Below are 19,362 nucleotides of genomic sequence, written 5' to 3'. Positions count from 1 at the left end.
GGTAGACATAATGGTTTTATTAAAGCCATTATGATCCATTAATTAAATCTACCTTAATTTTTTTTTTTAGACATTAGCGATTTCACTATGGTTTGTCCTGGTTACTGAACACACTCTGCCCTTTTCACTATTATTTGGTGTTATTTTATGTCTCCAGCCTCTCCTTATGTATAATCCCACTTAAAAGTTTAATCAAAATCTTTCCTGACACAATCTAAGAAATACAGAGTTAATGTTGAAATCCCTGTTTAGATCACTACAGCTTGTGCAGCACACATGGTACACCTCTACCTCGATATAACGCTGTCCTCGGGAGCCAAAAAATCTGACCACGTTATAGGTGAAACCACGTTATTTTGAACTTGCTTTGATCCGCCGGAGTGCGCAGCCCTGCCCCCCTGGAGCACTGCTTTACCGCGTTATGTCAGAATTCATGTTATATCGGGTCGCGTTATATCGGGGTAGAGTATATAGCGTCACATACTGCTCAGAGACCCATTCAATGAGTAAGCACAGGGTAGCAATTTAAAAACAAAGTTTCAACATTAACTTGGAAATTCCTTTCACCTTGTTGTTTTGTTCATTACAGTGGTGTCCTTTTAAGTGTTGATCTGTGAATGTTTTTTCTCAACAGTATTAACACCACTTGAGAACTTGCCTGAAATTTTCTAAAGCATTAATCCTGTTGTAAAGACATAGTGACTGTTTTCTCACTGCAGATTAGTTTGGTGGTTTTTAGCTACAAAATACAATTTTGTTTAGATTTCATTTGAACAGAGGAAATAAAGGAGTTAGGTCTGTTTGTAAAGCTTTAGCAATGACTCTGGGAGAAAGACGCTACAAAAATGTAAGGTAGTTATGCTACCTGTGATTGTCTTTGCATGATTCTCTTCTAACCCCTTCCCTGCGCATATGCACACAACCTGTATGAAATGTTCACTCTCATTATTAATTATTCCAATTAACTTAATTGAATTCAGCCTTCAAAGTTTCCCTTCCAGATAGGACTGTGATGGATAAAATTATAAATTTAGAACCTTGCCTGGCTTTGTCATCTAATGGTTGAGAAGTTGAATGCTGAAAGGGAGGCTGGAGTGCTCTATACTAGTCTGGGAAGTGTCAGTGTTCCTTCTGCCAGAGAGCTGCCTGCCTTCTCTCCTGGCCAAGAAGCAAGGAATGTAAAAAGTGAGCATACAAATAAGGATTTAAAAAATGTCTGAGTCAATGTACAGTATGCAGTAAGTATATACTAAATTCACAGGTGATCAAACAAGTATTTTTGTCAGCAAATTCCAACTCATTGCACGTAAGACACTTCATCTTACTACATTGAATAGTGTAAAATACAAGCATAGACTCTGTATATTGAACAAATACATGTTTGAATGTCTAATAACCCTTACTTCCCATACACCTTTAAGTATTACTTGGGTTGGGGGTAGGTTCAGAGACTGCCTCCTTCATAAATTGTCCTGTAGTACAAAAGGGCTGAGTGCTGTATCCTTGTCTCATTTATTTTGAAACTTTGCTTCTGAAACCAAACTTAATCAATGAGCTCTGTGTTGTCTCCGATAAGTTGTGTGTAGGCTATATTGATTGGGGAGGATTTTTGAAAAACCGTATGGGGTTGATAATGTCAGCAGTGTTTTGATTATGAAAAGAGTTGGAACCTGGGGACATGGAACCAGGTGGTGTATGTCCTAAAGCCAGTGGTGACACAGCTAGGCTGAATCCCTCATGGGACACAGTTCATGCCCTGCACTTTAACTGTGGTGACTGGCTGCTATAGATGCACTTTTTCCTCATTAAAATGTTAAAAATCAAACTGCATATAAAAAGAATTGTGAAAATATATACTTGGGAATTGATCCAGAAAACTGGCACCTGATGCCCTTGAGACCTTGGTTTCAGCTATTGAGTCATTTACATTTTATCCAGTCTGTATTTTTTTTAGATCTTGGGTGGTGGTGATTGTTGTGGAGGGAAAAGGAAATGTTTAAGCAGTTTTTCTATTAGAACATAGACGTGAGGAAGTAGAGGAAGAAAACAAGGCTATTGATACCACCTCTATTGCCTTGCGGGTCAACTTAAAAGAAATTATAAAGCAAAGCAAGTATTAGAAAAAATGTTAGTTTAGTCTTAATACTCTTTTTACAGTAGCCTAGTGGGATCTTAAAGAGATTTTGGTCCTCCTATGGTTCTGCCACAAATAGTCATACACCCAAAACAACTCTTATGGGAATTTATTTTCACATGAGCATTGCCGACATTTAAACAGAGCAATGTACAAAATACACACTAATAAATGTACAGTAATTAATAAGTAACTCAGAGCAAAATTTTGAGAACTCTTTTAATGTTCTTACTCTTTGCATCTGGATAACCATTGTTTTAGGAATGCAAAACTATTTTAGATAACTTCACTAATTATGAAGATATGTTTTTTAAAGAGTTTATCTGTGTATTTTTAAATTTAAACCTGTTAGTGGGCAGTCCTCACCCCCAAACTGTAAACTAAGGGAAATGCATATGTTATGTAATGTGCAACAGGATGTATCCTTTATACCCAGTAAACCAACTTGAGATCTATGGCTTCAAAATGCTGTAAGAGTTAGATTATTATTTATTATTATAAAACCACACAAGGTTGATGATGACATATGCCAATGCAGATTGGGCACATTTGCTAACAAGTGAGATTTCAATTTTAATTCTGTGCTTTGGAAGATATGCAATATCAAGAAGGAAGTGCAAATTAGGTTCTGAATTATTTGTGTTGCATTGCCCCTGTAGTAACACAATGCTGATAGTATGGTAAAGTGTATGTTACAAATGTGTTATTTTATTATGTGGATATTTGTACTTGCAAGTATAACAAATATTAAATCTTATTTCAGCATGGTAATAGAAAGCAATATATTCTACCATATTAGGATAACTATGATGAGCTGTTTAAAAAGGCTAGCCTATTATCTTTTAACACTGCTGTATATTAAAATTCCCTCTAGCAACCTTGCAGTGTTCTTGTGCTTAAAAATAGTAGTTTTTTAAAAAATGCAGTCATCATGCCAAGCAGAATTTTTAAATTAATTAATAAGGCCAATAAATATACAGGCAGCCTAGTCCCCTGCCATTGTAGTTTTGAACCTATCACCACTCCATTTCAGTTTGCTATACTTCATGTAATGAATATGGGCTTTGTGTAAGATTTAGGGCAAATGTGCCAGATTTAGATTTGGAAGTCATGGGGCTTTTTATGCATAAGCAAGGTAGCAAATGGAGGGTCAGATCCTGCTATCAGGTCTGCACATAGAGTTCCCTTGAAGACAGTAGGGCTCTGCACAAAGACGGAACCATTTACATGGATCAGATTGCAAAGTCAGGACAGTATTTTATAAATAAAGCCCTATATTATTTATACCACCAACAGGTTACATTTTATGAGTAATATTTTTCAAAACTTGGGGCCAACCATGAACCTGTGGTTTCTCTGTAGGTGTTTTATTGAGATTGCAAGGGGGAGAGCTGAATGCTTAGCATTGAATTTTTCAACAAATCCTTCCTTAAAAAAAGATGTTAAATATTTTTACCAAACATATGCCAAGAAGGGAAATTTCCCTTATCAGTCCCTATATGAATTCTTCTTAGTTTATAATTTACCACATTTTTAGTTATCAAGAAACCTCCGGAAGGGTACAATATGAAAAATTGAGCTTGAAACTATAGTAAAGAATGGGATATGTTCAATTGAATTATGTAGGAGGAACATGTTCTTACAGGGGAAGTCAATATGCTTTCTGCTTCATTGAATCAGTTATTAGATTGATGTGGTTTATTTGTTCAATGAGGGAATTGGTTTTAAAAATAAATGAAGCGAGAAGCATCAATTCAGTTGGCACTGATAATTTATTATTATTGGTCACAAAGTTCTTCATTTATAAATCGATCCTTTATTTATCAAATTAGCTATGATTTGCCTTAAGCAGTCTTGTTTCAGTTTGAAGCAAAAAGAAAAAATCTTCTAGTTTTGAGATTCCAATATGAAGGGAAAGAGAAGAGGCAATGAAAGGGCATGTGGAAAATGTTAGTAAACTAGTAAATATTTGTGGTGGATTTTGTGATAAGAAATTATAGCTTTGAAAGGATATAAATATATATATATATATATTTAAGTGAGATTTCTTTGCCTATGAGTTGTTGGAAATGTTGTAACACACCTTTCTACCTTTACCAATTTCATGACAATGCTTTTGTTTAGTGAATGAGATTTTTAATAATTAAACATTACATGAAAACTTCACGCAGTGCTGAAGCTTTGTTTTCTTTATTAAAGTATAATGTATAAATAAGCAATTCTGATAAAATCCATTCACACTTCAGGCTTTCTCACTAATAGATAGACGCAATTTTTCTTTAACATTTCCTATTAGACCAATGGGTTTTATCTTTTTTTTTTCCCCCCTATTGATGTTGGGAAGCATTTTCTAATCCCACAGACCCCTGTTCCTAGGTAACAAGCAAAAGCTGTGCCAGCAGAAGCGGTCCTGCCAGGCCAAACCCATGTGGTTTGGTGTTATTCACTATGATCCATATGGTCAGGCTAGAGATTGTCCCCAGAGGGGTGTTAACACTCAACAACCCAACCTCCTCCTTCCCTTTGGAGCTTTGCTGGATGGCTCCTGCTGCTTACCCATGTGTGAATCTTGATTAATTTTTCATTTTTAATGAAGTTTGATCATGTTTATTATTTCACATGATTGACTGCCTGGTACTCCTTCCGTGTAATTGATAAAACGAATATTTCTTCATCTGTCTTCTATTTCTTCAGGGCAAAATTGTGAGATTATATGCTGTGGTTAATGTTAGATTTATTGGTCCCATTAGATGTATAAATTATCTCTTTTTCTCTCCACAGGAAGTTCTACAGACTTTGACCAAGTTTTGTTTCCCCTTCTATGTGGACAGGTAGTGTTAGATTTTCAAACTTTACAAGAAAAAAATCTTGTCAATAAAAGTGCTGCAGAAAATAAAAACCATACCATTCTTAATGTTCTGTCTTTCTGACTGATTTAAAGCACCCAAATGCAAATTATAGTTGCAATATCCCCTTTTCCTGTGGATTTTATGGGCACTGTCAAAAAAGTTTAAAAGCTAGAACTGTGCATTGGCAGCAGTCAAAATGCACATTGTTCTATTTTTAAACAAGATTTGGATGCTAAAATTAATTGTTGCTAATTAACCATTCTTAGAATATATTCAATGTTAAGAATCCCTTAAGAATTTAGGGGAAAGTTGGCAGTTGTCTTGTGGATATTTAACATAGTTTGTGACTTATTTAGGGTGCTTAAATGAGAACTAGATTACTTGGCAAGTTTAATATTTTCTATTGGAAATATTTAATTATTGGATTTTAAAAAATAACATATGAATTGCTTTTTGTTTACTTTTTGAAAATAGAATTATGTTAACCAATTTCATGCAGATGGTAAATATTCACATTCTGAAATGATGCGCCATTGTTCAGGTCGCACAACAGCGTCAAAAGATCGGTTGACAGCATTAGTTTTACAAAAACTAATATTCTGAACTTTTTTGACTGAAGCTCAAACTAATGTTAATTACAATGACTAGACCATTATAAGAACACGTTTTGCTCATTTTAGTTGAATTTGCATGATATCTACAGTAGGAATGAGTTTTTCTGCATAAATTGTATTTATTTGCAATTCATAACTCCTTTATTTTTCCTCCGAGCAATTGTTCACCTATCATTTTTATCCCACAGGCCAGCCTGAATATGTATGATAACTCAGTGTCTTCTTTTTAAAAGGAAAATAAAAAAAATGTGTTGCTGTGGGATGGAGGTAAATACAGAACTTAGATAGTTCTATTGCATCCTTAGAAAAACTCACTTTTATTTAGAGAGATGAGGTGGGTGAGGTAATATCTTTTGTTGAACCAACTTCTGTTGGTGAGAGGGACAAACGTGTTAGCCACACAGAGCTCTTCTTCAGGTCTGGGAAAGGTAATTCTGTGTGTAAAATGGTGGGGGCTCGAAAGCTTGTGTCTCTCACCAACAGAAGTTGGTCCAATAAAAGATATTACCTCACCCATCTTGTCTCTCTAATATCCTGGGACTGACATGGCTACAACACTGCATACACTTTTATTTAGACATACTTAACAATTGCTAATTAGTAACTTCACCCACATGTACATGCACAGACGTAGTGGGTACAGAATCTTTTAGACTCTAGGTCATTGTCTTGAACATGGGCCAGTTCAATAGGGACTAAAGTTGTTATCCTTGGAAAGCTCTTCACTGGCCTTTGTGAAATGAGTTGCTCTCAGTCCAGTTCCTAGAGGACAGGTGCCCACATAATAAAACCACACACCAGTTTGTCTCCTTATTGGTAATTTCAGTTGAATGGGCTCTGCAGTCTGAGCTGTCCTTTCAACCCTAGAGGTGCTCCCTCCAGGTCAGGGTTGAGAGACATTGGCGAGGCCCTGCTAGGGGGAAGCTTGCATTGCTGCTGCCTGGACGGTACCTGACCTGGATGAATAGAAGATTCCAGTCTCCTGGGCTGTCAAAATGAGTCTTTTCACCAACACTTACAGACTTGAACATTTTTTTCACTTAAAAGGACAATCTCTTAGACACCACAAACATTTCTGCTATTTTACAGTTACTCTGTTGACTGAGCTTGCTTCCCTCTTTTTAAGTGTGTCGTGATATGTTTTTGTTTTCCTGTATGTTTCATATTCATTATACATGTAGAAGGGCAGCTTCCATTTTTAATAGAAACATTTGTGCCTACTTTGCATAGGCATATTTAGGTTTGGTATAATTTGATTTTATTTGTAATTTTGATGGTAATATCAATCTTTATTTTTAAGAATGTATTTAAATTTTTATCAACTTAATTTTTCAGTTGGGCAAAATTATGGATTTTAAGCACTTTAAATACAAATAAATTTTCACAATTGCTCAATAATGGGGGAGTCAGACAATAATTATTTAATGACAGTAGATGTTGAGATTCAAAAAGTTAAAGGATTATAACTGTTAAGACACAAGTTGTCAACATCAGGTGTCAAAATATTAGAAATTAAATATCCTTAAATCAAACTCTAATAAGTTCTCAAGCAGCATTTTTCTTACTTTGCCTATCTGTTCATTTTGATTATTATTGATGAAAATATATTTTCATTGGTTTGTCTGTGTACGGTGAAATTGATGTTTATTGACATGTACAAATAAAAATCTAATCCATCCAACCCTAGGCATATTGTCCCTAGTTTTCTCTCTTTGCCAATTATGTAAAATTTTGGGGAAAAAACTGTAAAAATTTATATATTTTGAGCAAATGGCAAGAACAGAAACTGAATCTGTGATTGGCTGAAATGTGATTCAGCTGTTTTCTCACTGTTTAACCTCACTCTGAGTTCACTCTTATCCCTCCTAAGATCATAGACATTGGAGATCAAAAAGACCTTTTTAAGTAGACATCGATTTTCTGAGACCAGTGAAAGAGTGTTCTCCTGCAACATATTAATTATTTTCTCCAATTTTAAATGACACAGGCAATGGGTTTCCAATACTCCACACTGTATTTAGGAATGTTCATATAATGAGGATGTGACAAGTCATAGACATAAATTTAAGTGGGCGTGTACTACTACATCTCTTCCCTTTCCCCAACCCAAAAATATATCAAGTAGGACTGAACAAATGGTTTCTACTTATAATATTAACTTTACTTTTAAGAATCAATCACATGTGGAATCTGCACCTCTAATCACTTTAGCAGAGAGAGAGAACACACATTAAATCAGTGAAACTCAAATATATTAAATATAGATTTATAATTACCAAAGAAAAATGAAAAGATACTATTGATTCACAGTTGCAAGTTGCTTTCCTGGACTTTGGCTACAATCAAGTATAGTATCAGATAAATATGTAGTGTTCTCTCTGAAAGGCTATATCTGGAATTTGCAGGGAGATTTAATCTTATAGGTCTTGTCCGTTTCCAACTGCTGCAGTCCAACAGCTGATCTCTTTTATATTCATTTACATTACACTAGACTCATAGACTTTAAGGTCAGAAGGGACCATTATGATCATCTGGTCTGACCCCCTGCATGTTGCAGGCCACAAAGCCGTCCCTACCCTTTCCCTTGACTCTGCTGTTGAAGTCCCCAAATCCTGTGGCTTAGTGACTTCAATTGGCAGAGAACACTCCTGCTAGCGATCCCTGCCCCATGCTGCGGAGGAAGGCGAAAAACCTCCAGGGCCTCTGCCAATCTACCCTGGAAGAAAATTCCTTCCCGACCCCAAATATGGCGATCAGTAAAACCCCGAGTATGTAGGCAAGAGTCTCCAGCCTGACCCTCGTTGGCCATTATACTATTTACCTACCAAGGCACGGTATTCATTTGGCTAAAATCATGTTTTTCCATTAAACCATTCCCTCCATAAACTTATCTAACTTAATCTTGAAACCAGACAGGTCCTTCGCCCCCACTATATTTGAAATAAAGTGAAATTAGTGAACAATTGGCCACATAATTAAATGAGTTCTGAAATTATTGCTGCAATCCCCCCACCCCCAATATTCTCAGTAAATACTGTATATACTCTATCATAAGCCGGTTCGTTTATAAGCCGACCCCCCCACCCTCCTCAAGATGGATAAGTAAAAATGGAAAATTTTTATAACCCATTCATAAGCCGACCCTATAATTCAGGGGTCAGCAAACTTTGGCTCCTGGGCCATCAGGATAAGCCGCTGGTAGGCCAAGATGGTTTGTTTACCTCAAGTGTCAGCAGGCACGGAGGTAAACCTAGTAAACAAAGTGTCCCGGCGTGCCAGCTGCTTACCTTGATGGGCCGGGACAGCAACTGGTAGGGAAATTTTTTGAGGGGGAGAAGCTGGGAGTCAGGGGAGGATGCATCTCCCCATTCCATCCCTTCCCACCTTATCTGAGGAGGGCCAGGGGAGGATGCATCTGGCCTAGCTGGAGCTGCTCCGGCAGGCTGGGCACTGTGGCAGCACTGCTCCAGCGGGCCAGACCGGCCGGCGCGGCTGCAGCGTGTTTCAGTGGGCTTGTCCAGGTGGCACGGCTGCAGTGTGCTCCGGTGGGCTGGGCGGCGTGGCCACAGCCTGCTCTGGGGGGCGGGGCCAAGCGGCACGGCTGCAGCCTGCCAGCCTTGGAGCTGCAGCTGCTTCGGAGGCTCGGGGGAGAGCAGCATGGCCAGAAGTGGAGAGACTCTGGCCCTGCCTCTTCCCTTCTGTCTCTGCTGGCTGTGCTGCCTCTCTTTGCTCCCTCTCTGCCTTAATCTTCAGTCAAGAAAATATTTCTCCTAAAAGGCTTTCCTCCTCAATTCAACATTAGAGGGATTTTAACCTCCTATATTTGCCTGAAGAAATGTATATTTGATCAGATCTCCAGTTATCAGCATTCTTATTCCTGAGGGCGATTTAGGAGCTTTGGTTTCGGTACAATAAAAGTTGCTGTTCTGAACAAAGCAATGGAGAAAAACATTAATCCTGTTTCATTATAGGCCTTTTAAATAGTTTCCAGTTACTAGGTTTCCATTTTCTTAGTTCATCTATCTGTAACAATGGAGATGTTTAGTGTCAGAATTTTCCAGTAACTAGACAGTTATAGTGTTCTTCTTCGAGTGATTGTTCATGTCCATTCCAAGCAGGTGTGTGCGCGCCGCGTGCATGCCAGCTGGAAGATTGTACCATAGCAGCGTCCGTAGGGTCGGCTCCGGCGTCCCCTGGAGTGGCGCCTTCATGGCACTGTATATAGGGGCCAGCCGACCCCCCCACTGCCTCGGTTCCTTCTTGCCGCCGGTGACGGCTAGCTGGAACTTCTCTTGCTCTCTAGCAATCGTGGCAGTGTTCTATAGTTCTTGTACATAGTTATTAGTTAGTGGTCAGTGTTAGTGTTAGATAGTTAGGTATCAGTTGGGGGGGGTTTCCCCAACTTTTCGTCGCCCCGCTGGGGCATGCCCGGGTCCCCAGGGTTCAAACTCTGTCAGGACTGCGGGAATTTTATGCCGAAAAGTGATCCGCACTCTTCGTGTTTACGGTGCCTCGGCGAGGCCCATCAAAGGGACAGGTGCCCTATCTGCAGGGCTTTTCGCCCTAGGACTCTCAAGGATAGAGACCAGAGTCTTAAAGTCCTCCTAATGGAGGCGGCACTGCTGCCGCAATCGGATCCTGAACCTTCAGAGCCGGCACCCAGCACTTCATCCTCGGTGCGCAGTACCCCGGCACCGGAGATATGTCGGGAGGCCAAGGGCCCAAAACCCCGGCACCGGAGAGAGTCGGCGCATAAGAAATAATCTTCGACAAGACGCCGCTCCCCGTCGCCGGTGCCTGCTAAAAAGAACAGGCCACGGACCGAACAATCTCCACACCGGGACTCTAAAGGTCTGGCGCAGTCCACAACTGTTACGGGACAGCCCGCGCCGCAGACCTATCCCGCCATTCCGTTGACTCCCGCCCCGGAGAGGGCAGGGTCGAGTCCGGAACGGCAGAGGTCCCCGGACGTGATGGAGGAGGTCCGCCTCCCATCGACACCTGAGGCGTTCGAGGCCGCCTCAGACCTCTTGAACCTTCCGGTGCCGGTATTGCCGCACCGGTGCAGACAACCTCCGGTTGCCGCCGGGCCCCAGTATCACTCTAAGGGTAAACCGGCGATGCGCTCACCTCACTCCCCACGCGGCACCAAGGTAGCGGCACCGGCACAAGCACCCCCGCCGGTGACTGTGGGTACCGCTCCTCCGATGTCCTCTTATTCAGAGACTTCTGACTCAGAGGCGGACTCCTACCGTTCTAACAGATCGAGGAGCAGATCGTCCTCGCGTAGGAGTGCCCAACCTTATCCGCGACAGTGGCATCAGCAGCACGACTGGCAACCACCACAGTGGCCGTTCTGGACGCCATGGGCCTACCATCAGTTGGTGGGTCAGGCGTACGGGCCCCGCTCACGAACCGCTTCCGTCTCCTCAGTGTCTGCGGCACCGCCATTGATGCCACCGGCACCGCCGTCTGATAGGAGTGTGCCATAAGGCATTACGGCACCCCCAGGTCAAACAACGGCATCGACGGGGGCTTTGCTTCCTTCAGCGCAGGCACCGCCCAGCACTCCTCGGCGCTCGGTGGCGACCCTGGTACCGGCCACGGTGCCGCATCTTGAGCCCGCACCGGCCACGCAGCCGGAGTACCGTGTGCTGCAGGCCCTTACAGAGGGAGACGTGGTAGATGAAGGGCAGCTACATGGGATGTCTTCCTCCTCCTCTCCGGACGAGGCAGTAGCGGGAACTTCTGCTGCTCCGACTTTAGAGGATAATAGGCTCCTCCAACAGCTCCTTACATGAGCTGCCCAGAGCCTCTCGATACAGATGGAACAGATCGAGGTGGACACCGATCCCGTCATTGATATCCTGACCCCGCCAGGTCCATCGAGGGTAGCCCTACACCTCATAAAATCCATTGCGGGGACAACCCGTACCTTGTGGCAAACCCCAGCCTCATTGGCCCCTACAGCCAAAAGGACTGAGAGGTGGAATTTTGTCCCTACCAAGGGCTATGAAAATCTTCACACGCACCCCCTGCCGGACTCCCTAGTGGTGGATGCAGCCAACCAGAGGGAGCATCAAGGATTTCAGGGATCCACACCTAAAAGTAGAGAGGCTAAGAAGCTGGATCTCTTTGGACGCAAGGTCTATTCAACGGGGGCCTATAGTTGCGTATTGCCAATCAGCAGGCAATAGTGAGCCGGTATGAACACAATACGTGTTCGGCTTTCTCTAGGTTTACGAACCTCCTCCCGCAGGATTCAAGAACCGAGTTCTTGGCCCTTGTAGAGGAGGGCAGATTAATTACTCATGCCTCACTTCAGGCAGCCTTGGACGCAGCCGATTCGGCCTCGCGCACGCTGGCTACTGGCCTCGTCATGAGGCGCGGAGCCTGGCTTCAAGCTTCCGGCCTTCCTCATGAAGTCCAACAGACTATACAGGACTTACCCTTTGAAGGGCCCACGCTTTTCTCAGAAAAGACGGACAAACGGCTCCATAGCCTAAAGGACTCACGGACTGCCCTCCGTTCTTTAGGCTTACACACCCCGGTTACTCAGCGTAGGCAGTTTAGGCCTCCGCAGGCCCTGCGTCCGTATCAACCTCAAAATCTAGGTGATGCCGAGCGCAGAAGACCGCGGACGGGCAGGAGGAGGCAACAACAGCAGCCCTTCGGCCAGTCTTCTACCCAACCAAGGCCTCCGCAGGGGCCTAGGCCACCGTTTTGAGGGTTCGGTCAAGGACGGCCTACTGGACACATCTCTGGATCCTCCCAACCTCACCTTTTCATCACGTCTGTCCCCCTTCTATCGTGCGTGGGCCCGGATCACGTCGGACGCTTGGGTGCTTCGCACGGCAGAGGAGGGATATTCTATCCAGTTTTCCTTCCTCCCGCCCCACCAGCCCCCCTCCCCGTCCCTCTTCAGGGACCCCTCTCACGAGCAACTTCTCCGTCAAGAAGTTCAGTCCCTCCCTACAGCAGGGGCAGTGGAGGAGGTGACTCAAGATCTCGGGGCAAGGGCTTCTATTCTCGATATTTCCTAATACCGAAAGTGAACGGGGGCCTCAGACCTATTCTGGACTTGCGATGTCTCAACAAGTTTGTCAAGAAGCTCAAGTTCCGCATGATCTCCCTCTCCTCTATCATTCCCTCCCTGGATCCAGGAGACTGGTATGCCGCCCTCGACTTACAGGATGCATACTTCCATATCGCAATAATCCCTCGCCACAGGCGTTACCTCAGGTTTCTCGCCGGCAACATTCATCTACAGTTCACGGTTCTACCCTTCGGCCTATCAGCAGCCCCAAGGATCTTCACGAAGTGCATGGCAGTCGTGGCAGCCTTCCTCCGCAGGCAAGGGATCCAGGTATTCCCTTACCTGGACGATTGGCTCATCAAGGGCAGGACCAAGGCACTCGTGGCGGCTCAGGTGGTCTTCATCAGGCACACCTTCAGCTCCCTCGGCCTCTTAATCAACGAGGCCAAGTACACTCTTTCTCCAACACAAAGAATTGAGTTCATAGGAGCACTCCTGGACTTGACACAAGCCAGAGCATATCTCCCAGAGGCCAGGTTCCGAACTTTGTCCAACATCATTCTCGGCCTCCAAAGTTACCCTACCACCACAGTAAGAAGCTGCCTAACATTGCTAGGGCACATGGCAGCATGTACCTATGTCGTCAGACACGCCAGGCTCAGACTGCACCCTCTCCAATCTTGGTTGGCAGGAGTTTATCGGCCAGTCAGGGGCTCCCTAGACTCAGTGGTGACGTTACCTCGTCCGGTGTTGGACTCCCTCCAATGGTGGCTCGACCCACGGGTGGTCTGCGCGGGGGTCCCTTTCCTCAAACCAGAGCCCTCCCTGACCTTGGTAACGGACGCATCGGATCAGGGATGGGGAGCACATCTGGGCCATCTCCGGACTCAAGGTCTTTGGTTGAGGGAGGATCTCTCATTGCACATCAGTGTCAGGGAATTACGTGCGGTTCGCCTCGTATGCATGGCATTCAAGTTCCAGCTCGCGGACAAGTGTGTTTCTGTCCTCACAGACAATACTCCAATGATGTTTTATATCAACAAACAGGGTGGTGCTCGCTTCTCTCCCCTTTGCCAGGAGGCCCAGGCATTATGGGACTTTTGCGTACACAACGTAATTCACCTGATAGCATCCTACCTCCCCGGCACGCACAACGCGCTTGCGGACACTCTCAGTCACGAGTGGTTTATCCTCTGGGATGTAGTTCTCTCAATTTTCCGACTTTGGGGTCATCCTCATGTGGACTTGTGTGCTTCCAACGAGAACAGGAAGTGTCGTCAATTCTACTCCCTCATGGGACGCAGTCAGGGCTCCCTATCAGACGCATTCCTTCTCTCTTGGGCAGACGGGCTTCTCTACGACTTCCCCCCGATTCCCTTGATTCACAAAGTGATCCTCAAGGTCCGCAGAGATCATGCTCGACTCATCCTCATAGCTCCTGCGTGGCCACACCAGCATTGGTACGCGTCTCTCCTACTAATGTCTACAAGGGTTCCACTCACGTTACCCCTACTACCGGACTTGATCACTCAAGATCACGGTCGCTTCCTTCACCCGAACCTGGAGTCGCTCCACCTTACAGCTTGGATGCTCTGTGGCTAAACGCACGGGAATTAGAATGTTCTCATCAGGTCAGACAGGTCCTGTTGGGCAGCAGGAAGCCCTCGACAAGGTCTGCGTATTTGGCCAAATGGAAGCGCTTCTCCCTCTGGGTTACACAACGCGGTCAAGCCCCCTTGCTCGCCCAGATCCCTCTTATCTTGGACTACTTGCTACATCTAAGACAACTGGGACTAACTCTCTCATCGATTCGAGTACACCTCGCTGCAATCTCCGCATTCCACCCGGGAGAGGGGGGTACCTCAGTCTTTGCAAACCCACTCGTTGGACGTTTCCTTAAAGGTCTTGACAGATTGTTCCCACATATCCGTCAACCTGTCCCTGCTTGGGACCTCAATTTGGTCCTGTCTGTCCTCACGGGGCCTCCATTCAAGCCGCTGGCTACATGCTCGCTATTATACCTCTCATATAAGGTCGCGTTCTTGGTGACTATCACATCAGCACGGCGAGTATCGGAACTCAGAGCTCTGACATCCAAGCCTCCATACACCGTCTTCCACAAGGACAAGGTCCAACTCAGACCGCACCCTGAGTTCTTACCTAAGGTGGTTTCCCCGTTTCACATGGGTCAAGACATTTTTCTCCGTGTTTTATCCCAAACCGCACTCCTCCGCGAAGGAGCGCAGGCTGCATTCTCTGGATGTTTGCAGGGCTCTCGCGTTCTATATAGAAAGGACGAGACCCTTCAGGAAGTCGACCCAACTTTTCGTCGCTGTGGCTGACAGTAAGAAGGGGCTCCCGGTCACGTCACAGAGGATCTCGTCCTGGATCAGAACCTGCATCCAGGAGTGCTACAGTCGGGCCAATGTGCCAGCCCCACCTATCACGGCCCACTCCACAAGAGCGCAGGCCTCTTCAGCTGCGTTCCTGGCCTACATCCTAACACAGGAGATTTGTAGAGCGGCCACCTGGTCCTCAATACATACCTTTACGGCTCACTACGCCATTACGCACCAGGCTAGGCAGGATGCTGCATTTGGCCGCGCAGTCCTCCAGGCTGCAGTGACCTCCGACCCTACCACCTAGACTTGGGCTTGTGAGTCACCTGCTTGGAATGGACATGAACAATCACTCGAAGAAAAAACGGTTACTCACCTTCTCGTAACTGTTGTTCTTCGAGATGTGTTGTTCATGTCCATTCCAATACCCATCCTCCTACCCCTCTGTCGGAGTATCGGCAAGAAGGAACTGAGGTAGTGGGGGGTCGGCTGGCCCCTATATACAGCGCCATGAAGGCACCACTCCAGGGGGCGCCAGAGCTGACCCTACGGACGCTGCTATGGTAAAATCTTCCGGCTGGCGTGCACGTGGCGCGCGCACACACCTGCTTGGAATGGACATGAACAACACATCTCGAAGAACAACAGTTACGAGAAGGTGAGTAACCGTTTTTTCTCTATATAGGATGTTAGTGATCCTGTGGTTCAAGACTCTCCCAGAGCACCAGAAAGATAGTATGATTTTGTATGGGTAGGAACAGATGCTGACATAAGATATCAGAGATACTTCGTTATTGGATGATACAACCAAATTTGCTCCCATCTCTCAGACAGAGACAAACACTTACAAGATCTTTATCAAGCATTCTTAAAACTACAATACCCACCTGGGGAAGTGAGGAAACAGATTGACAGAACGAGACGGGTACCCAGAAATCATCTACTACAGGACAGGCCCAACAAGGAAAATAACAGAACACCACTAGCCATCACATACAGCCCCCAGCTAAAACCTCTCCAACACATTATCAACTATCTACAACCTATCCTTTAAAACGATCCCTCACTCTCACAGACTTTGGGAGACAGGCCAGTCCTCGCTTACAGACAACCTCTCAACCTGAAGCAAATACTCACCAGCAGCTACACACCACACCACAGAAAAACCAACCCAGGAACCAATCCCCGTAGCAAACCTCATTGCCTACTCTTTTCCCATATCTATTCTAGCGACACCATCAGAGAACCCAGCCACATCAGCCACACCATCAAGGGCTCATTCACCTGCATGTCTACTAATGTTATATATGCCATCGTGTGCCAGCAGTGCCCCACTGCCATGTACATTGGCCAAACCAGACAGTCCCTACGTAAAAGAATAAATGGACACAAATCGGACATCAGGAATGGTAACATACAAAAGCCAGTAGGTGAACACTTCAATCTCCCTGGACATTCTATACCAGATTTATAACTCCCTTCTCTTCATGTGTCATTATATTATGCCTGCATCTGTAATTTTCGTTATTGGAGGATGTAAACCTTTCAGTCACCACCTCACAGGCCCAAAGTAACAGTATTACAATTTGCTGGTAAAATTATTTCTATGGTAAAGGACACCTTATCTGTGGGAATGTCATACCCATGATTAAATCTTGTCATTTAAATGCATAGACTGCAATATTACGCATTAAGCTCTGTCTTGTGGAGGTCACATTAAAAATGAATGAGACACTTGCATGTTCCAGCAAATTTTTCCTCTAGATTCATACTACTACTCCTGTTTAGAGAATGTGTCTCAACAGTAGGAACATTTCAGATGTCCTGTTCTTCCAACTATGCGTTTATTATTGTTATTACCTCTTCCACAAATAGAAGCCAAGGAGTTGCTAACAGCAACATCTGTGTCTCTCCAAAGTCCTTTTGATTTATTAGACAACTGGGTATCAAAAACTAAAGGAGTGTTCAAACTTCTTACAGAGCACATCTTCAGGATGATGACAAATAATTCATTGAGACTTTAAAGCTAATCATAAGCCTTTGAAGTGTATATCATGAACATCTAATTGTAAAACTGCCTTATTTTGTGTGCTGAAGGCTTTAGTACACGTTGAGGCATCTAAATTTGCATCCTTGCCACTAACACACTTCATACTGGAGCATCCATTTTCTACTGAGTAATTTGAAGCATCTTCAAAACTTTGTGAAGTGCCTCTGGAAAGGAAGAAAATAGCGCAGCGTAGTTATACTGCAAGCATGAATCTGTAAGAATATGAATAACTTTGGAACCACCAAACTCAACATTAATAGCCTTTTTTTCATACATACAATAAGAGTGAGGCAAACGTTATTGGTTATAGGCCATGAAGTCTCAAGAGCTTTCTGCTGGAAATGTTCATTTTGAGTTGCACTGACTTTGAGATGTGCAATCTAATTTGATAATGTCTAAATTACACTCATAGCATAGATAATATTCAATATTATCCACACTGTAGCTGAGAACACATCTGAAGTCAAGGAAACGTAATGATCCTAATGGACAAATTCATTAACACTGTATCTTGCAGCAAGTAGGAAGAGGAGCTGATTCAATCTTGCCAGGTTAGGAAAACTTCAGTACACAGAAGAAGAATATTCTGGCAGGCAGATTGAATTGCTTGTCAAATGGACCTCAGAAGTGAGCATTAAACCAGGATGACAGAGACAGGATATATCTCAAATGAGGGAGAAACCACTAAAATGTGTTTTTTTCCCCCCCCAGAGGTCATAATGGTGTTTTTAAAAGGAAAATCTTCCATATAAGAAAAATGGCCAAAAGGCACCATGCCGTTATCTGTCCCTTGGGGTTAAATTACTTCCCTGTAAATGCTAGGGTGAAATATCTAAATTACTTCCTTGTAAATGCTTGGATGAAATGTAAAGGTGAGAAAATGCATAATACTAATACCTCTTCTATGCCCAAGCAGATGGCTATTCTACAACTGCTGGAGATGGTCATGCCCAGTCCTGTTAAATTTGGATCAGTCTGAACCTGCTCTCTAGAATCAGGGATACATCTGTCTGTGGTTACTTTAAAAATCTTTTTAGAATTTACACCTAAGCAGGTGGAAAGGGGAGATTGTGGTGCTTTGTCTCAGGAGCTATTAAACAGGCCTTTTTCCATATAACATCATTTGGTACAGAAGCTGATTTAAATGATAGGTTACAGACTACAGTTAGTAGTTCTGCAGTTTCACATTTGAGTTACTTCAGATCTCTTGGGGGAATACCATCTGGTTCTGGTGACTTATTACTGTTTAGTTTATCAATTTGTTCCAAAACCTCCTTTAATGACACCTCAATGTGGGACAGTTCCTCAGATTTGTCACCTAAATCACCTAAAAAGAATGGCTCAGGTTTGGGAATCTCCCTCACATCCTCAGCAGTTTTATCAGAGAGACTATAATCTAAAAAGAGATAATGAGGGAGGTAAAATGTTCAGTAATCATTGGCACATGGCTTGTGAATACCAAAGTGATAGTTTAAATATACACATTTAAAAAAAGACATATGATCCCATGTTCCAAAATGGTTTCTTTGCACACTACTGAAATACAAATAACATGCCCATTCACCAAGCATTATCTAAATCAAAGTTTGATTAAAAAGATAATGCCCCATGATGCTTAATCTTATTACCTATGCTTTCTCTGCTAACTTGTCTTTTAATAAACAAGCTCCTCCCTTTCGTAGATGAGGACTGCTTCCTCTCTTTTCCATCATTTTAACTGTGAGTTTAGATTCTATTTGTCACATACCCTTGGCTCTCAAACTTGTTAAAATTAAGCATATAATCCTGTTTTAAAACATAGTATTAAATCACTGTAGTAACATTATACCCAAACCTTACAGATAAAACATAACACCAATAAGAATGGAGCTTGTGGTAGTCCCCGGTAGTTCTTTGAGGTTTATAGGAACATTCTCTTGGACGTTAGCGTGAGGGGTAGGATAGTGATACTTGCACTACTTAATTCTCAGGCTGTTAAATTGCTTTTGAATTTGAGTCTTTGTTCACCTTCACATCTGGAGAAGTACAGTATGTGTCTGTCTTGGTGCTTCATTTTATCATCCCTTCAGCATTTTTTCCTTCCTCCTTTTGACTCCACTGAGAGGTTTTTCCCTTTTAAATTGGATAGTAGAATTTATTGTCCTATATCCTAAGCCTCTTTCTTTATTGAAAGTCCATCTCATTTTTGGTTTTCATTGGGCACTGTGTGAATGTACAAGATCACATACACACTCATTGCTGGCATTGTAGATAGCGCTATAGATTTCAGAATCGTCTTTTAGAGTAGGATATTTCTGTCTGTAACTATATCTGTTGAGTGAGCCTGAACTTAACAGTAAT

The 19,362-nt window shown here is 43.4% G+C and overlaps 1 protein-coding gene across 19 annotated transcripts in view; it reads left to right on the top strand.

Annotated features, from left to right (window-relative positions):
- The window catches only part of DENND1A (DENN domain containing 1A), a 357,159-nt gene that overhangs the window by 98,013 nt on the left and 239,784 nt on the right, over positions 1-19,362 (top strand). For 15 of the 19 annotated variants that reach the window (XM_008169422.4, XM_042854420.2, XM_065571994.1 and 12 more), the window contains one exon: positions 4,916-4,965. The exons of the other annotated variants lie outside the window; for them this stretch is intronic. In XM_008169422.4, coding sequence (XP_008167644.1) covers positions 4,916-4,965 — 50 coding nt within the window. The remainder of the gene's footprint in view (positions 1-4,915; positions 4,966-19,362) is intronic. 19 annotated transcript variants of the gene reach the window in all.

This window comes from Chrysemys picta, chromosome 18, assembly GCF_011386835.1.
Source record: "Chrysemys picta bellii isolate R12L10 chromosome 18, ASM1138683v2, whole genome shotgun sequence".
Lineage (NCBI taxonomy): Eukaryota > Metazoa > Chordata > Testudines > Emydidae > Chrysemys > Chrysemys picta.
The sequence above is the reverse complement of the archived record's forward strand: the minus strand, read 5'-3'. Positions and strand labels throughout refer to the sequence as shown.